The following is a 21,054-nucleotide window of genomic DNA, read 5'->3' as shown; positions in this document are numbered from 1 at the left end:
ATTCCCTTTCCTCCTTTCCTGAAGTTACTATTGAGGAAACTACACTTCTCCTTTCTTCCTCAAAATGTACCACCTGTTCCTCTGATCCCATTCCCACCCACCTTCTTAATGCCATCTCTCCTACTCTTATTCCTTTTATCTGTCACATTCTCAACCTCTCACTTTCCACTGCAACTGTCCCTGCTGCCTTTAAACATGCTGTGGTCACACCTCTCCTTAAGAAGCCTTCACTCGACCCTACTTGTCCCTCTAATTACCGACCATCTCCCTCCTTCCTTTTCTCTCCAAATTACTTGAGCGTGTTCACCGCCGCTGCCTTGATTTTCTCTCCTCACATGCTATTCTTGACCCACTACAATCTGGTTTTCGCCCTCTCCACTCAACCGAAACTGCGCTTACTAAAGTCTCCAATGCCCTATTACTGGCTAAATCCAGAGGTCAATATTCCATCCTCATTCTTCTTGATCTTTCCGCTGCTTTTGACACTGTCGATCACAGCATACTTCTCGATACCCTGTCCTCACTTGGATTCCAGGGCTCTGTCCTTTCCTGGTTCTCTTCCTACCTCTCCCTCCGCACCTTTAGTGTTCACTCTGGTGGATCATCTTCTACTTCTATCCCTCTGCCTGTCGGCGTACCTCAGGGTTCTGTTCTTGGTCCCCTCCTCTTTTCTATCTACACTTCTTCCCTTGGCTCATTAATCTCATCCCATGGCTTTTCCTACCATCTCTATGCTGATGACTCCCAAATCTACCTTTCTACCCCTGATATCTCACCTTGCATCCAAACCAAAGTTTCAGCGTGCTTGTCCGACATTGCTGTCTGGATGTCTCAACGCCACCTGAAATTAAATATGACCAAAACCGAGCTTCTCATTTTCCCCCCCAAACCCACCTCCCCGCTCCCCCCGTTTTCTATTTCTGTTGATGGTTCTCTCATTCTCCCTGTCTCCTCAGCTCGAAACCTTGGGGTCATCTTTGACTCTTCTCTCTCCTTCTCTGCTCATATCCAGCAGATTGCCAAGACCTGTCGTTTCTTTCTTTACAACATCCGTAAAATCCGCCCCTTTTTTCCAAGCACTCTACCAAAACCCTCATCCACACCCTTGTCACCTCTCGTTTAGACTACTGCAATCTGCTTCTTGCTGGCCTCCCACTTAGTCACCTCTCCCCTCTCCAGTCGGTTCAAAACTCTGCTGCCCGTCTCATCTTCCGCCAGGGTCGCTTTACTCATACTACCCCTCTCCTCAAGACCCTTCACTGGCTCCCTATCCGTTTTCGCATCCTGTTCAAACTTCTTCTACTGACCTATAAATGTATTCACTCTGCTGCTCCCCAGTATCTCTCCACACTCGTCCTTCCCTACACCCCTTCCCGTGCACTCCGCTCCATGGATAAATCCTTCTTATCTGTTCCCTCCTCCACTACTGCCAACTCCAGACTTCGCGCCTTCTGTCTCGCTGCACCCTACGCCTGGAATAAACTTCCTGAGCCCCTACGTCTTGCCCCATCCCTGGCACCTTTAAATCTAGACTGAAAGCCCCCTCTTTAACATTGCTTTTGACTCGTAACCACTTGTAACCACTCGCCTCCACCTCCCCTCCTCTCTTCCCTCCCGTTCACATTAATTGATTTGATTTGCTTACTTTATTTATTTTTTGTCTATTAGATTGTAAGCTCTTTGAGCAGGGACTGTCTTTCGTCTATGTTTGTGCAGCGCTGCGTATGCCTGTAGCGCTATAGAAATGCTAAATAGTAGTAGTAGTAGTGTCCAGTGGATATAAACAGGTCCTTCTGCCCCCGTCAGAACCCTGCGGCGAGAGGCCTACCCTTTCTCTGTTCTACACTGGATTGATTGACGTGTGGAGAGTGCTTCATCCAAATGTGAGGGATTATACATACGTGTCCAGAGCGCATCTCACACAATCGCGAATTGATTATTTCCTCATATCAAGATACCTCTTTCAAAAGTGGCAGTAGCGGAGATAGGGCCGTGTGAAGTGTCGGATCACTCAATCATTTGGTTGCAATTGCAGGGAATGGGGATTGGGGGGTGGAAGGGGGGGGGGGGGTTGGAGGATTCCCTTTGGAGTTATACTGGGACCTGAAGTTTAGGCCTATCTAAATGAAAAATGGGGGAATAGCGACCCCTAACAAGGGAACATCAACACCAACCCAGTTTTGTATTGGAGACTTCAAAGCGGTGATACGGGGGGAGATAATCGCGTACAAGGCTAGAGCTAAGGAAATGAGGGACAAGGGACGATTCTTAGACTGAGAAGGTAGTACGCTCTCAGAGGGTTAGTGTGGGCTAAATATGACACCTGATGAGAAGGGAGCATTATTAGCAACTCAGAAAGCACTGAATGAATTACTCCACCAGAGGGCGGTGAAGTCCCATAAGTACTATCAGTATCAATATTTCATTCATGGCAACAAAGCGGGGGCGCTGATGGGGAGATGTACGAGGAAAAGGGTTGCTCAGGAGAACTTTGGAAGTAAAGGATGAGGGTGGTCAACTCCTTAGGAGTCCAAAGATCTAGTAGACTGTTTTTAAGAGGTATTATGAAAGATTATATGAGGAGCCAACGGAAATAGTGCAAGGACAGTATGCTTTAACTTAACCAATCAAGCTCTGCCCCAGATATCAGAATCCCAAAAAGAGTACTTAAAGGGCCCCATCACAGAGGGTGAGTTGATGCTGGCGCTGCAGCAGAGTAACATACAAAAAGCACCGGGGCCAGACGGGTATACTATAGCATACTATAAGATAGTTCAAGAGCAGGTGACATTGCCTTTGCTAAATCTCTACAACGAGATGGCGGCCTCTGGGACAATGTCGGATGCACTGAACATGGCAAAAGTAATAGTGTTGTTGAAGCCCGGGAAGGATGGGAAAGAAGTAGGGTCGTACAGGCCCATATCCCTATTAAACTGCGACGTAAAAATCTATGCTAAGATCTGGCCATCCGACTGTCTAGGGTGCTGCCGGGCCCTGATTGCGTCCCCACAAGTGGGATTTGTGAAAGGACGATCAGTGGGGAGCAATGTGGAGAGGAGGGAAAGGCCTTCCCTGCTGGTCAGTTTCGACGCAGAGAAGGCCTTTGATCGTGTAATTTGGAATTTTCATGTTCAAAGTGCTGGAGAGGAGAGTTGGAATAGATGGTCAATTTTGTATGGCAGTGGGAGCGCTCTACTCAAACCCACAGGCGTTATGTGGGTCAATGGGGAGCAGTCGGCACGGTTTCAGATAAGGAGGGGCACCCGGCAGGGGTGTCCATTGTCCCCACTGCTATTTGTGCTTGCACTGGACCATTGATCAGGGAAATTGAGGCCCACCCAGAAGTGCAGAGGGTGACATGGGGAACTTCCTCGTTTAAAGTCTCCGCATTTGCGGATGACATACTAGTGCATCTCACACACCCCAGTCAATCGTTGAGAGCTTTGTTGGAGTTGTTCCAGGAGTACGGGGACTTTGCAGGGCTTAAAAATTAATTACTCTAATCTTTGGCGCTGACAGCCCATGCACATGTGAAGAGGGAGTGGGGAGCAGGATTCCCGCTTAAGTGGGCGTCTGACTTCCTTCCATATTTAAGGGTGAGGATCTCTATGAAGACGTCTAAGTTATACCAACTAAATTTTACTAATCTATTGGACAAAATGAAGAGCCGGCTGAGTACGTGGGAGCATTACCGCTTAACTTGCATGGGCGGATACACTTGTTTCGCATGGTCGAATTTCCGAAATGGCTATATATGTTCCAGGTGTTGCCCCTGTGGCTTAGTTATAAGGATCTTAAGCAATTGTACCAACACCTCAGGAGGTTTGTGTGGAGGGGGGCTAAGCCGAAACTTCCATTGAAATTACTCATGGGCTCGTGGAGGGAAGGGGGCATGGGGCTTCCAAATATCCGCAGGTATAACCAAGCCTGTCTGTTGAGACATCTGGGGGATTTGGCTGCTAGGAAGGCAGGATTATACAGCTGGGGCATGGAATACGAGTTTTTAAGCCGCTCCCATCCGCACTACTTATTGCATTGCGCAAGGAGAGTAATACCGGCACACATTCAGAATAGTATATTGCTGGGACCCCTGAGGGAAGTATGGAGGGAATTAAACAAGATGTGGGGCTTAGAGGCAGATGTCTCGGATCTAATGCCACTGCAGGATAATCCACAATTTGCTCCAGGTTCGGAGAATAAAACATTCCGTAGATGGGCAGAATTGGGGATTACGCGACTTGAGCACGTCCTGGATACAAGGGGGAAGATCTTATCGCTGGGAGCATTGGGAGTTGGTATTAGTATGAATCATCTGTTTGCATACTACCAGTTGGGCTCATTATGTTAGATCTTTGGACCACAACAAGTTGGAGAGGGGTCACGGGCATAGGCTTTGGGCCTTTCTTGGGTCGATCCCTGGAGATAGGCTGTCTGTATCAGGCCTACAGAGAGCCATAGGGGAACTAGAGGGAGAGAGGGACACGGGCCCTATCTGCCAACGATGGGTGGTGGATTTCGGGCAGCCGCAGTTGGAACTAGATGTCCGCAAACTGATAGCACGTATCCCCCAGATATCAGTGAATGCAGGCCTACGAGAATGTCAATATCGTATAACTTATAGAGCATATATGGCCAAAAGTCAACTGTTTAAATTTTGGGGGGTTGTGGATCCGCTTTGTGCGAAATGTGGGCAGGGGGAGGGTACGTTGCTGCACTCTCTCTGGACGTGTCATAAGATCCAGGCCTTTTGGAAACAGATATTCCAATACCTGGAGTCTTTGGTACATGCCCGGATTCCCTTCTCGCCGCAGGGGATCCTATTGGATAAATATGAAGTATTCAGGCTTCACGATAAGGGGGCCCAGCAGCTTATTCGTAAGGCCAGTATGGTCGGGAAGAAGCTAATTATGGGATCCTGGATGAGTGAGTCGCCGCCAGATTTCTGGCATTGGAGGAATAAATTACATGAACTATTGTTACTGGAACGCAGGGGAGTGGGATCTTCCCCAAAGAGGCGGAAAGCATTCCTGTCGGTCTGGGAGCCCTACATACAATCACTGTCACCTAAAGCTCGTAGCTTAATATTTAATAAACTCTAAAGGGGAGGATTTTTTTTTTATTTTTATTTTTAATCACATAAACTGTTGTTTGTTTCATTGCTTTGTTGGAATATCATTAGCCTGAACTTTGCAACAGAAGGGAAGGGGGGGGGGGCGTGGGAGGGGGGCTTGTGATAGAAATTTGGATGACAAATGGCATCACTGTGGATGTCATGAGTTAATGGTTTGCTATAAGTATTAGTGCATAAGTTTTACAAGTTGTATATTCTTTGTTAAGTCATCACTAAAATGTTAAACCCTAAAATTGGAGGAGGGGGAGGGATGGGATATGGTGGGGGAAGGGGAAGGTAAATGGAAACTAATTGACGTTGACAGAAATTTTGGCAGTTGTTTGGTGTATTAGAAATGTTATTAGTTGGACAGTTGTGTATGTATTATCTCTTGCGGAATACGTCAATAAACAGATTTAAACATAAACAATAGATAAGGGAATGTAAAAGAGAGGATGATAAAATAAGGGTTCTGAACAAGTGAATAAGGTTTAAGAGTTAAAAGCTGCATCAAAAAGGTGGGCTTTTAGCTTAGATTTGAAGACGGCCAGAGATGGAGCTTGACGTACCGGCTCAGGAAGTCTATTCCAGGCATATGGAGTAAGTATATGTAGGAAATGCAATACATTAGCATTTAACTTTCAAAAAGAAGACTATGAAAAAATGAGAACCGTGAAAAAGAAAAACTTAGAGGAACAGCTGCAAAGGTAAAAAATTTACATCAGGCGTGGATGCTGTTGAAAAAACCATCCTGGAAGCCCAGCCCAATTATATTCTATGTATTAAAAAAGGAGGAAGGCAGGCGAAAAGTGAGGTAAAGGAAGCTATTACAGCTAAAGAAAATCCTTTACAAAATGGAAGAAGGATCCGACTGAAAATAATAAGAAGCAGCATAAGGAATGGAAAGTCAAATGCAAAGCACCTATAAGGAAAGCATAAAGAGAGATTGAAAAAAAGATTGTGTTGGAGGAAAACACATAGTAAAAACTTTTTAGGTATATTAGAAGCAAGAAGCTGGCAAATAATCAGTTGGACTGCTAGATGACTGAGGGGGTAAAAATGGGCAGTCAGGGAAGACAAAGCCATAGTGGAGAGATTACATGAATTCGTTGCTTCAGTCTTCATTGAGGAAGATATGGCAGAGATACCAGTGCCAGAAATAGTATTCAAAGCTGATGAGTCAGAGAAACTGAATGAAATCTTTATAAAACTGGAGAATGTAATGACGCAATTTGACAAACTGAAGACTAGCAAATCACTTGGACCGGATGGTATTCATCCCAGACTACTGATAGAACTGAAAAATAAACTTGCAGAACTATGGTTAGTAATATATAATTTATCTTTAACATCAAGCATGGTACCAGAAGATTGGAAGCAGGGCCGGTCTTAGCAAGTGCGGGGCCCTATGCAGACCAATCTGATGGGGCCCCATCCTAGCCTCGCCCCCACCCTAGCTCCAGGGCCAGCCACCCCTCCCTCTGAGCTCCAGGGCGGCCACCCCTCCGTCTGAGCTCCCGGGCCATCCCCAGGGCTCTCCAGCTCCAGGGCTGGGCTCCCCTCCCAGTTCCAAGGCCGGCTGGCCAGTCTCTCTCTCTCCCTCCCTTCCTCCCTCCCACCACGAGCTCCAAGGCCCCCCTCCCTCCCCGCTCCCAGGCCTGTCTCTCTCTCTCCCTCCCACCTACCAGTTCCAAGGCCCCCCTCCCTCCTGCTCCAAGGCCTGTCTCTCTCTCTCTCTCCCTCCCACCAGCTCCAAGGCCCCCCCACCCTCCCAGCTCCAAGGCCTGTCTCTCTCTCCCTCCCTCCCACCAGCTCCAAGGCCAGCTGGCCGGTCTCTCTCTCTCTCTCCCTCCCACCCACCAGCTCCAGGCCCTCCCCGCTCCAAGGCCTGTCTCTCTCTCTCTCTCCCTCCCACCCACCAGCTCCAAGGCCCCCCCCCCACCCAGCTCCAAGGCCCCCCCTCCCTCTGAATTTTAAAAGCTACCTCGTCGTCGACGTCGGAGCGGCCGGCAGGTAGCAGCAGCAGTGAAAAGCGTGTGAGCTGCTGGGCGGCACTTCGGGAGCCTTCCTTTCCCTTCCCTCGTTCAGCTCTGGTCCCGCCCTCGTTTTGAGGTAACTTAAATTTCAGAGGGCGAGGGGACTGGAGCTTGGGCGGTCGGGGCGACTTCAGGCGCGCCATGCGGGGCCCCCTTGAGTGCGAGGCCCTAGTCGATCTCCTCGGTCGCCTCGCCCTAAGACCGGCCCTGATTGGAAGGTGGCCAATGTAACGCTGATTTTTAAAAAATATTCCAGAGGAGCTCCGGGAAATTATAGACTGGTGAGCCTGATGTCTATGCCAGGCAAAATGGTAGAAACTATTATAAAGAACAAAATTACAGAGCATACTCAAAAGCATGGCTTAATGAGACAAAGCCAACATGGATTTAGTGAAGGGAAATCTTGCCTCACCAATCTATTACATTTCTTTGAAAGGGTGAACAAACATGTGGATAAAGGTGAGCCGGTTGAAATTGTGTATCTGGATTTTCAAAAGGCATTGACAAAGTACCTCATGAAAAACTCCAGAGGAAATTGGAGAGTCATGGGATAGGAGGTAGTGTCCTATTGTGGATTAAAAACTGGTTAAAAGATAGAAAACAGAGAGTAGGGTTAAATGGCCAGTATTCTCAATGGAGAAGGGTAGATAGTGGGGTTTCCCATGGATCTGTGCTGGAACCTCTGCTTTTTTAACATATTTATAAATGATCTAGAGATGGGAGTAACTGGTGAGGTAATTGAATAACTTTGTGTCATCAGCAAATTTAAAGTTGTTAAATCACAAGAGGATTGTGAAAAATTACAAGAGGACCTTACGCGACTGGGAATCAAAATGACAGATGAGCAACTGCAAAGTGATGCATGTGGGAAAGAGGAACGTGAACTATAGCTACATGATGCAAGTTTCCATATTAGGAGTTACGACCAGGAAAGGGATCTAGGTGTCATCGTTGATGATACGTTGAAACTCTCTGCTCAGTGTGCTGCAGTGGCTAAGAAAGCAAATAGAATGTTAGGTATTATTAGAAAAGGAATGGAAAACAAAAATGAGGATGTTATAATGCCTTTGTATCTATCCATGGTGCGACTGCACCCTCAAATACTGGTCACCAAATCTCAAAAAAGATATAGTGGAATTAGAAAATGTACAGAGAAGGGCGATGAAAATGATAAAGGGGATGGGACGACTTCCCTATGAGGAAAGGCTAAAGTAGTCAGGGCTCTTCAGCTTGGAGAAAAGATGGTTGAGGGGAGATATGACAGAGATATATAACATAATGAGTGGAGTGGAGTGGAACTGGTAGATATGAATTACTTGTTTGCCAGTTTCAAAATGAAGCTACAAAGTAGAACATTTAAAACAAATCGGAGAAAATATTTTTTTACAACATGTAACTAAACTCTGGAATTCGTTGCAAGAGAATGTGGTAAAAGCAGTTAGCTTAGCAGGGTTTAAAAAAAGGGTTTGGCTAACTTCCTAAAAGAAAAGTCCATAAGCCATTTTTAAGATGGACTTGGGGAAAATCCACTGCTTTTTTTCTAGGATAAGCAGCATAAAATGTATTGTACTGTTTTGGGATCTTACTAGGTACTTGTAATCTGGACTGGCCACTGTCGGAAACAGGATGCTGGGCTTGATGGACCTTCAGTCTGTCTCAGTATGGCAACGCTTAAGTTCTTATGTTCTCCTTTTTTCATCTGCTAATATCTGTCGTTCGAAACATCGCTATCTATCCATTCCTGGTAGTTTTATGTTACAGTAAGCATAGGAAAGATTCTTCTTCCATTTATTTACTTAGGTTAGATTGGTCATGTTTTCTTTCAGAAAAAGGTGAAAACCCATCTTTTTCAGAAAACTTTTTATCTTAAATGTCTTAGATATGTGGTAATGTAATGAACGTGGATTATAATTCTTGTTAAATTGTATAGTATGATCTTAGATCCTTTTCAAGGGTTTATATATATATTTTTTTGTAAACTGCATAGGACCTTTTTTAGAAAATTGTGGTAAAACTGTGGATAAGATTAGATAAATCACTTCAGTTGAATCACAGAAAGGCAGTATATCAAGAATCTAAAAAAACATAAAGACACCTTTGTACTCCACATTCTTTCTGTAGAGAGAGTTAAAAAGAACATTTATATTGGCATATTAACATACCCACAGAGTTTTCTCTCCCAGTCAATTGTAAACCCAATGAATGCCTACATTTAGAATATTTAGCTGCTCTGTACATGCAGCTATCAAACAAGGGCTCTAGTTGTCTAATTTCCCAGGTAAGTGGCCACATGCCTTTTGAAAAATGCCCTCCATAAGACCTCCAAAAACCAGAGTGCATCTTATGATTAAAAAATGCAGTACTCTAAATTAAAAAAAAAAAAAAAACTGATGTCCATACTATAGAAGACACTAAAATGTAAATTACAATCCTTACCTTTTTTACACATAGTGTAAATTATCTCTAAGTGTTTGGGATTAGACAATAAAATGTCAGTATCTACTGTGACATAGTTGTGCAAAAGAGGCATCATATCTGAAAGAAAAATAAATATGCTAAAGTTTATCTATAGATGAAACAGGAAAATCTTATAGAACTTGCCTATAATGTTTGTAGATAATAGGTTTTCCTACGAATTAGGGCGCTTGTTTACACAGTATCTTTTTACATATGAAACTAATACATTTTCAACAAATGGAAAAATCAAAAATATTAAAATATGAATTTTCTGCAGTTACACAGCATCAATTTATTTCCCCGGAGTACAGAAATTACTTCACTGGAACTAGTCTGCAATGCATAATATAAAAATTCTTCTCTGTTTTCATTCTCCTTCACATTACTTTCAAAATGTTTTATCAGGAACTAGTAAAAAAAGGCCCATTTCTGACACAAATGAAACGGGCGCTAGCAAGGTTTTCCTCGGAGTGTGTATGTGAGAGTGACTGTGTGTGAGAGAGACAGTGAATGTGCGAGAGGTGTGTGTGTGTGTGTATGAGAGAGAGAGAGAGAGAGAGAGAGAGAGATGGAGTCTGGGTGCGAGTGTGTCTGTGAGAGAGAGAGTGTGTGTGTGTGAGAATGAAAGTGTGTTCAAGGTGCATATGTGAGACACAGTGTGAGAGAGAGTGAGTTTCACACAGATACAGTGTGTGCGAGATAGAGAGAGAGAGGAGAGTGTGTGTGTGAGACAGACTCTCTGTGAGGACTGAGTGTATGAGACCAAGAGAGTGTGTGAGTGACTGTGTGACACATAGAGAGTGAATGTGATACAGTGTGAGACATAGAGTGTGTGAGAGACAGTGTGTGAGAGTGAGTACAGACATTGACTGTGTGTGAGAGAGAGTGTGTGTGTGACAGAGATACCTCCCCGCCTCTGGTGTCAACCCCCCCCCCCCCCCCCCTCTCTCTCTGGTGTCTGAGCGTTACTGTGCAGGATGCTGAGCTCTGGCTGTGCTTCAAGGAACTGACCAATCCTATTTAATAGAATGCACCTCCAACATTCTGAAGCCGAGAAACCTCGTGTGGTTGGTCACTTCTGCTTGTGACGAACCCCCGGAAGTATGTGATGCCAATTCAGGAGATGGATACAGAGAGCAGGAATGCCTCAGCCATGCAGTCAGCTTCAGAATGTTGGAGGTGTGTTTTATTATATAGGATTAGATTATATTATCCCTAGTGATGTTTGCATAGGAAAAAGCATAAAGCTACATACTCTCTACCAGCACCAACGAGGGAAGAAGTGGACCTCCTGAAGTCAAGGCTCTACCCAGTGACCTGCAGATTACACTGACAGTGTACAGATCAAGATTAAAGTGAACAGATTTGTAAGAAATATATTGGCCCTGGTTTCTCTATAATTCCTCTTTATGTTGTTTTCCAAGTTCTTTTCCAGGATCTTTAATCAATTTTGATACATACTTCACCCTCATTCCATTTTCTGTTTCTTCAGTTCTTCCCTTATCTTTCTCCATTTGTCTCATCTGACTTTTTATCTACCTGTAGCTAGATTGTATTCCTCCTCACCTCCACAATCTTCAGTCTCTTTTTTCACCTACTTACCAGCTTGTTACTTCCTGCGCTCACCTCCCTAGTCCTCTCATTCCCACCATCTTATTCTTTCCCTAGCCTCCTAGTCCCTGTCTTTCTCCCACCTTCTAGTGTCTCCCATTTCCATCTTCTGTATTCAATGCTTCTCAATTTCTGATTCTCAACTTCTCAACAGCCCCAGGCTCCTTCCCTATCATTCAACCACTTCCCATCTCCAGTCCATTACTTATATCTTACCCTCTTATTTAGGCTTCCAGTCCTTCTTTACCTCCCCAATTTCCACCCTCTCTTGCCTCTATCAAGGACCTTCCTTGTCGCTCACCCTCTTCATAGTCCTGTCTTTTTGTCCCATTCCCTAGCATACTTGCTCCACCTCTTCTCCAATACTTTCTTCTCACCCTTCCCCAGCACCCGTCTTTCTCCAATATTCAATTACCCTATCTTTCCTACACCTTAACCCTATTACTGATCCTTGCTTCTCCCCTGCCAAGTACATGTCCTTCTCCTCTTCCTAATCATAGCTCTCTTTCAATCTCCAGTCTACGTCTCCCAACTCTCCCATTCTCAGCCCCTAGCTTCCTTCTCCATAGACCTAACATTAATCCTTTTCTCTAACCCTTATCTCCCAGTGTCTGTTTATCCCTGAGCCCCTTCCTCTCTCCCCCAGCATCAGGCCCTTCCCTGAACCCTGGCATCAGCCCCCTTCTGCCATTCTGCCCCCAGCATCAGAATCATTCTGCAACACCCCATCACGCCACCACCAAGCCCTCTCTTGCCATCTCTAGCCTCACATCAGCCCCAAGCTCCCTTTTACGAGCCTCAGCTCCTGAATCAGACTCACCCAAGCCCCCAGCTCTCTTCTCCCATCTGTTCCCTTTTTGGCTTCCCAGCCCTACTGTGCCAGCATTAGCCCCCTTCTCCTACCTACCCAGCTCTTTCAAGCCACATGCAGAATGATGGGAGCCTATCTATCCACCAACACTGATCCACCTGTCCTTGGCAGGCTCTGAACAATAGCACCTATGGTTGTTAAAAAATTGGGAAGCAACTACTTCCTATTTCTCATGAGAACAGGAAGTAGTTGCTTTCCAATTTGAATGACCACATGGTGCCAGCAGCCAGAACTGGCCAATGACAGGCAGAGTGACAGCAGCTGAAAGACAAGGTCCCATCACTCTGTAGATAAGAGGGGAGGAGCATACTGCAGGAAAATGCTGGTGGGGCAGGGCATCATGCCCGCCTCCTCCCATTCTGATGCCTATGAATCAACCTAGGAGGTCATGGTAGCAGGTGAAAAAAAGAGTAAAGCCTGGATTGGCCGCTGTCGGAGACAGGATGCTGGGCTTGATGGACTCTTGGTCTTTTCCCAGTATGCGGTACTTACGTACTTATGATGTTACTCATTTGTTCTCCGAGGACAGCAGAATATATTCTCACATCAAATACTCACAGAGCACTTCCAAAAGCCTTGAAAAACCACACCATAAGGTGTGTGCGCCACCTCCCTGCCCACCACCGCATGAGACCAGGCCAGTCTAATATAAAGCTGATAGAATGCAACTCCTAGGGGAGGTGGGCAGGTATGTGAAAATGTGTCCTACTGTCATCTGAGAAAACATGCTACAGGTGAGTATAATGAAGATACATACCTGTAGGCAGGTATTCTCAGAGGGACAGCAGGCTGAAAATTCTCATGATGGGTCGTCATCCACGACAGCCCAGGAGACCGGGACTTTAGAAAAAACTAGAAGTCTCTGGGACGCTCCGTCGCATGAGCCAAGCACACCGCGCATGCGCGAATGGCTTCCCGCCCGCGAAGTGAGCATGTCCCCTTCAGTTTAATAAAAAGTAAATATAGAACTGGAACAACTCCAAAGGGGAGGAGGGTGGGTTGTGAGAATATTCAGCCTGCTGTCCTCGGAGAATACCTGCTACAGGTATGTATCTTCATTTTCTCAGAGGACAAGCAGGCTGAATATTCTGATGATGGGGTATCCCTAGCCCCCAGGCTCACTCAAAACAATGAACATTGGTCAATTGGGTCTCGCAACGGCGAGGACATAACATAGATTGACCTGAAAAGAAACACAACTGAGAGTGTAGCCTGGAACAGAACAAACATGGGCCTAGGAAGGTGGAGTTGGATTCTAAACCTTGAACAGATTCTGCAGCACCGACTGCCCAAACCGACTGTTGCGTCGGGTATCCTGCTGAAGGCAGTAGTGAGATGTGAATGTGTGGACTAATGACCACGTTGCAGCCTTGCAAATCTCTTCAATGGAGGCGGACTTCAAGTGAGCCACTGACGCAGCCATGGCTCTAACATTATGAGCCATGACATGGCCCTCCAGAGTCAGCCCAGCTTGGGCATAAGTGAAGGAAATGCAAACCCGCTAGCCAATTAGAGATGGTGCGTTTTCTGAAGGCGACTCCCTTCCTGTTGGGATCAAAAGAAACAAATAACTGGGCGGATGTCTATAGGGGCTTTGTCCGCTCCATGTAAAAAACCAATGCTCTCTTATAGTCCAAGGTATGCAACTTGTCTTCATCAGGGCGGGTATGAGGATGGGCAAAAATGTTTGGCAAGACAATTGACTGGTTCAGATGGCACTCCGACACCACCTTCGGCAAGAACTTAGGGTGAGTGCGGAGGACCATACTCTGTTATGATGAAGCTTGATAAAAGGTGCATGCACTACCAGGGCTTGGAGCTCACTGACCTCTACGAGCTGAAAGTAACACCACCAAGAAATGACCTTCCAGGTCAAGTACTTCAGATGGCAGGAATCCGTGGCTCAAAGTAGCTTTCATCAGCTCAGCTGGGTGAGAACGACGGTTGAGATCCCATGACACTGGTGGAGGTTTGACAGGGGGCTTGACAAAAGCAAACCTCTCATGAAACGAATCACTAAAGGCTGTCCAGAGATAGGCTGACCTCTGCCATTGATGATAAGCACTAATTGCACTAAGATGAACCCTTATGGAGTTGGTTTGAGGCCAGACTCTGATAGTGTAGAAGGTATTCAAGCCAGGGCCCTGTAGGAGAAGTACAAAAGATCTAGGGCCTTGCTGTCACACCAGACAGCAAACCTCCTCCATTTGAAACAATAACACTTTTTCGTGGAATCTTTCCTGGAAGCAAGCAAAACACGAGAGACATCCTCCGAAAGACCAAGAGAGGCAACCTCTAAGCTCTCAACATCCAGGCTGTGAGAGCCAGAGACTGGAGGTTGGGATGTGGAAGCGACCCCTTGTTCTGAGTGATGAGGGTCGGAAAACATTCCAATCTCCACGGTTCTTTGGAGGACAACTCTAGAAGAAGACGGAACCAGATCTGACGGGGCCAAAAGGGTGCAATCAGAATCATACTTCCGCAATCTTAGTTTCAGCAAAGTCTTCCCTATTAGAGGTATGGGAGGATAAGCATACAGAAGGCCTGTCCCCCAATGAAGGAGAAAAGCATCTGACACTAGTCTGTCGTGGGCCTGAAGTCTGGAACAAAATTGAGGGACTTTGTGATTTGTCTGAGTGGCAAAAAGATCCACCGAGGGTGTGCCCCACGCTCGGAAGATCTTGCGGATAACGCCCATGTTGAGTGACCACTCGTGAGGCTGCATGATCCGGATCAACCTGTCGGCCAGACTGTTGTTTATGCCTGCCAGATATGTGGTCTGGAGAAACATGCCATGATGGTGCGCCCAGAGCCACATCCTGAAAGCTTCCTGACACAGAGGGCGAGATCCTGTGCCCCCCTGCTTGTTGGTATAGTACATTGCAACCTGATTGTCTGTGTGAATTAAAATAATTTGATTGGACAGCCGATCTCTGAAAGCCTTGAGAGCATTCCAGATCGCTCGTAATTCCAGGAGGTTGATCTGAAGATCCTTTTCCTGAAAAGACCAAGCTCCTTGAGTGTGAAGCCCATCTACATGAGCCCCCCATCAGCACTTTTTGTGGCTGAGGAATTTGGAATGGACGTCCCAAGGTCAAATTGGATCGAATCGTCCACCACCGAAGGGAATTCCGAAAGTCGGTGGACAGTTGGATCACTAGATCCCCTGTGGCTTGACACCACTGAGAAGCTAGGGTCCATTGAGCTGATCTCATATGTAGACGTACCATGGGAGTCACATGAACTGTAGAAGCCATGTGCCCTAAAAGTCTCAACATCTGCCGAGCTGTGATCTGTTGAGACACTCGAGCCAAGGAGACTAGGGCCAAGAGATTGTCTGCCCTTGCCAGGGGAAGATAAGTTCGAGACGTCTGTGTGTCCAACAGAGCTCCAATGAACTCCAATTTCTGTACTGGGACAAGGTGGGACTTGGAATAATTGATTACAAACCCCAGTTGAATAGTCATCCGCATGGACCGTAGAGCTCCTGCCTCCGAGGTGCGTAGCGATGCTGCGACAACTGCCAAGTACTTCGTGAAGATCCTGGGCGTAGATGCGAGGCCAAAGGGCAGTACACAGTACTGAAAGTGCCGAGTTCCCAACTGAAATCGGAGATACTTCCTGTGAGATGGAACTATCGAGATGTGAGTATAGGCATCCTTTAAGTCCAGAGAGCATAGCCAATCGTTTTCCTGGATCATGGGAAGAAACCATCCTGAACTTTTCTCGGACTAGGAATTTGTTCAGGGCCCTTAGGTCTAGGATGGGACGCATCCCCCCTGTTTTCTTTTGCACAAGTACCTGGAATAGAATCCCAGCCCTTCTTCCCCTGGTGGAACGGGTTCGACCGCATTGGCCTTTAGAAGGGCGGAGAGTTCCTCTCCAAGTACCTGCTTGTGCTGGGAGCTGAAGGACTGAGCGCCCGGTGGACAATTTGGAGGTTTGGAGACCAAATTGAGAGTATATCCTAACCGGACTATTTGAAGAACCCACCTGTCGGAGGTTGTAAGAGGCCACCTTTGGTGAAAAATATCAACCTCCCCCAGACCTGCAAGCCGTCCGGCACGGACACATATTCTGAGGCTATGCTGCACTGGAGCCAGTCAAAAGCCCGTCCCTTGCTTTTGCTGGGGAGCCCTAGGGGCCTTAGGCACACGGAATTGATGGGAACTGAGCCTGCTGCCAAGAAGCTGGTGTGTACCTACGCCTATAAGAGGAATAGGGAGCACTCCTCCTCCCTCCAAAAAACCACCTGGATGAGGAGGTGGTAGCAGAAGACGCCCGGCGGGAGAGCATAGCATCATGGTGCTTTTTGATCTGATCGACCATGTCCTCTACTTTCTCTCCAAAAGGATTATCCCCCTGGCAAGGAACATCCGCCATTTGCTGCTGGGTCTTGTGATCCAGGTCAGAGACACGCAGCCATGAGAGTCTGCGCATCACCATACCCTGAGCAGCTATTCGGGATGCTACATCAAAAGTGTCGTAAGTCCCCCTGGCCAGGAATTTGCGACACCCCTTCTGCTGCCTGACCACCTGGTGAAAAGGTTCGGCGAGCTCCGGAGGAAGAGCTTCTACCAAACGAGACAGTTGCCTCACCGAGTTCCACAAGTGAATGCTTGTGTAGAGCTGGTAAGTTTGGATCTAGGGGGTGAGCATAATGGCCTGATATGTTCTTCTCCCAAAAGAACCAAGGTCCTAGACTCTCTGCTTGGGGGCGCCGAGGCATGGTCTCTAGTATTCTTGGCTCTTCTGAGAGCAGAGTCCACCACCATGGAATCGTGAGGAAGTCGGGCCTTCACCATTACAGACTCTCCACGGACTCTGTACTGGGACTCGGATTTTTTGGGGACCACTGGGTTAGAAAGTGGGCACAACCAATTTCACATAAGCACTTCCCTCAGTGTATTATGCAAGGGGGCCATTGCAACCTCAGCAGGCGGAGAAGGGCTCATCCACAACCTCCATAGGGAATGGAATGTTAGACATTTCCCAAACAAAAGATGAGAAAGAGAGACTCTCAGGTGGAACCATTCTAGTCTCAACTGGCAGAGTAGGATCAGAGGGAACCCACACGACTCTTCCTCCGAAAATATCTGGGGTCTTCCTCCTCTTCCCACGAGCGCTCGTCGGTATCGGACAAAGCTCCCTAAGAGCAGCCCGAACCCGAGCCTGTCTCAACTCTACGATCGACGACCTCATGGGGGGTGTCTTGAAGTCGATCCCTGCCTGTCTCCGGTGAAGCTTCCTCCACCAACGTCGAGGGGGAATCGACCAGGTGGCAGCCACTCCCAGCACAATGCGGTCGTTCGGCAGCTATTACCTGGACTCTCGATGCCGCCTCCGACCTCGGTACCGATATCGATGCCGACGTCGAAGGACCGGACCGATCTGGAAAAAGTTTCTCACGCTGAGCCTCCCGAGCCACTTGGGTCCGTTTTTTTAATCAACAGGCACAGCTTACAGGCAGCTGCCAGATGGTCAGGCCCAAGGCACTGAAGACACCACGCAAGGGGGTCGGTACTGGAGATGGTCCGGTTGCAGTGAGTACAACGCTTGAAGCCACTGGGAGTCTTTGATGACATGAGCGGGAAAATAGCAGCTGCGAAATTAAAAGGCTCGATGGTGCCTAAATAAAAAGGTACGAAAAAAGGGGAAGAAAAACCCAGCCAAGCAGCCTAAGGACGGCCGCGACAAAAAAAGAAAGGAAAATTATATCGCACGCTCATGTTGCGGGCGGGAAGGCCGTTGCGCATGCGCGGTGCGCTCGGCTCAAACGACGGAGCATCCTAGAGACTTCTAGTTTTTTCTAAAGTTCCAGTGTCCTGGGCCGTCGTGGACGACGACCCATCATGAGAATATTCAGCCTGCTTGTCCTCGGAGAACTTCTCTTACTCCAAGACGAGCAAGACTCATATACTCACATATGGGAATCCCTAGCTACCAGGCTGTCCAAAAAATAAAAGAGGAATAAACAAGGCCTGCAACAGACTAAGGCCAGCAACATGGTGGTTTTTATTTTTCTGTAATTTATTTATTACAGATTAGCATGGAACAGAAAAAGGGGGGGCCTAGGGAGTAGAGTTGGATTTTAGAACACAAATAGGTTCTGGAGGACTGACTGACCAAACTGACTGTTGCATCAGGAGTCTTGGTCTAGACAGTAGTGAAATGTCAATGTGTTGATAGATAATCAAGTTGCAACTCTGCAAATCTTCTCCATGGAAGCTGATCTCAAGTGGGCTACCAAAGCAGCCTTGGTTCTGGCATTGCGAGCTGTGCCATGACCTTCTAGAGTCACTCCAGGCTGGGAATAGGTAAAGGAGATATAATCTGCTAGCTAATTGGATAAAGTGATTTTACCAATGGCTGCCCTTATTCTGTAGAGTCAAAAGAAACAAACAAAAACAACAACAACAACAACAAAACAACTAACCAACCAACTGGATGGACTGTCTATGGGTTTTAGTCTGCTCCAGATAAGGCCAAATCTCTCTTGCAGACCAAAACATGCAGTGCACATTCACCAGGACGGGTATAGGGTTTTAGGAAAAATGCTGGGACTGGTTAAGATAGAATTTCAATACCTCCTTAGGAAGGAACTTAGGATGCGTGTGGAGAACTACTCTGTTGCAATTAAATTTCATGTATGGTGTATCAGCTACTAAGGCTGGAGTTGAGTTTGTGGGCTGAAATAACCACTAACAAGAATTAGGACTTTCCAAGTCAAAAACATCACATTGCAAGTATCGAGTGGCTCAAAAGAAGCATTCATCAGCTGGATAAGAACACTGAGATTCCATGACACTGTGGGAGGCTTGACCAGGGGCTTAAGCAATAGCAAGCCAATTCAATTCAAATCAATTCTTGTATACCACTAATATCCCCTCAGTGCAGTTTACATTCTAGGTGAAACAAAAGCAAATGGTATTAGTGTGAGGTTTGAGAAACTATAGAGACCACTGGATTAATGCATGAGACTAAAACATTAAGGAAAGGATAATGGATGATACTAGGAGGTTTAAATCATGTTATAATCTACTCTATCACTCAGGAACCTCTGTGCAATACCATATTGTATTATACTTTACCATGTATGCACCTTAATGCAATACCATTTGTAATTCTGTACCCGGAAATGGTGATCGCCATTACGGCATAATGTAAGCCACATTGAGCCTGCAAATTGGTGGGAAAATGTGGGATACAAATGCTACAAATAAATAAATAAATAAATAAATATATTGACGACGTTCTGGTGTTATGGAAAGGTACCATCGAGAGATTGGAGGAATTCCATGATTGGATCAATAGACTAGATCTAAATCTCAAATTTACCATGCATCATAACCCTAATGATATCCCCTTTTTGCACATCCTTATCAAGAAAGATACTTACAGGTTTAACACCACCATTTACAAAAAACCAACTGATAAGAATCAGTATCTTCATTTTCAGAGTCATCACAATAGACATCTCAAGGAAAACCTCCCAGTATCCCAATTTTTGAGACTAAGAAAATTATGCAGCGATTACACTGATTTTGAAAATCAAGTGGCACCCATGGCCCAAAGATTTCGTGAGAGAGGGTAACCCAAGAAATGTATCCACAAAGGAGTCAGAAGAGCAATGGTCGCCAATAGGGATGACCTACTAACAAGAAACGAAGAAAGAAGGAGGACGGATATTGTATGTAGTATGAGATTTTCTCATCTTTCAAAGGCTATCAAAAAGATTCTACACAGACATTAGCATATTCTGGAGGGGCATCAATGTTTTGAAAATAAGTGGCTTACTGTGGCACATACATGGGATAGAAACATCAAGGAAATCCTACACCCTCAGCGCTCCCTGTTGCACCACTAAGAATACTATCTTATAGTGGACATGGACCCTGTGGTGCATGCTCAGTGTGCAGCTCATCTCTAAGAATTCAAGTGTTCATTCATCCACAGACAGGCAAAGCATATCCCCTAAAGTAGTCCTCTGTCTACAACACAGAAAGTGTGGTCTATCTCATTCTATGCCCCTGTGGACTGATATATGTGGGTAAAACCATTAGGAAGATCAAAGTCAAGTTAGTGCTGGGCAGACTTATACGGTCTCTACCAGAGCTGGTGGTTGGGAGGCATGGTTGGTGGTTGGGAGGCAGGGATAGTGCTGGGCAGACTCATACGGTCTGTGCCCTGAAGAGGACAGGTATAAATCAAGGTAGGGTATACACAAAAAGTAATACATAAGAGTTTATCTTGTTGGGCAGACTGGATGGACTGTGCAGGTCTTTTTCTGCCGTCATCTACTATGTTACTATGAAGGATTGTTATGAAACAGTCTTTGGAAAGAGAAAGGTTTTTAGCCTCTTCCTGAAGATGAGGTAGCTGTTTTCTGTTCTGATGGGAATAGGTAGAGTTTTCCATATTTTGACTCCAAGAACAGGGAACAGAGAGCTGAAAATCTTCTGATTTCAAATTGTCTTTTGGAACGGTGATGCTAGCATCAGTTGTTGTTTCAGTCTGTTAGACTGGACCAGGTGAACCCTTACTGAGTTGTATAGGACAAGAAAAAGGATCTAGGGCCTTACTCTCACATCAAATGGCAAACCTCTTAAAATTAAAATTATATGACCTCTTAGCGGAATCTTTCCTGGAAGCAAGCAAGACATGGGAGACACCTTCATGCAGTTGGAGAGAGTTAATTTCTAACCTCTCAACATCCAAAGCTGAGTGATAACAGTTGGAAAACACTGCACAGGTCTCTGGAGGCTAGCTCCAGAAGTACAGGAAACCATATCTGTCTCAGACAGTGTGGAGTGATGGGGATCATGGTTCCTTCGTCCTGCTCGAGTTTCAATAGAGTCTTCCCTATAAGAGGTATGGGAGGATACACATACAGAAGACCTGTTCCCCTATTTAGGAGAAAGGCATCTGTAGCTAGCCTGCCATGTGATGGTTTCCAAGTTGTATTAATA

The 21,054-nt window shown here is 46.1% G+C and overlaps 1 protein-coding gene across 1 annotated transcript in view; it reads right to left on the bottom strand.

Annotated features, from left to right (window-relative positions):
* IPO8 (importin 8) overlaps positions 1-21,054 on the bottom strand; it is an 882,901-nt gene that overhangs the window by 198,804 nt on the left and 663,043 nt on the right. Inside the window, 1 exon segment of the mRNA XM_030214557.1 lies at positions 9,586-9,681. Coding sequence (XP_030070417.1) covers positions 9,586-9,681 — 96 coding nt within the window.

Source organism: Microcaecilia unicolor, chromosome 9 (genome assembly GCF_901765095.1).
Source record: "Microcaecilia unicolor chromosome 9, aMicUni1.1, whole genome shotgun sequence".
Lineage (NCBI taxonomy): Eukaryota > Metazoa > Chordata > Amphibia > Gymnophiona > Siphonopidae > Microcaecilia > Microcaecilia unicolor.
The sequence above is the reverse complement of the archived record's forward strand: the minus strand, read 5'-3'. Positions and strand labels throughout refer to the sequence as shown.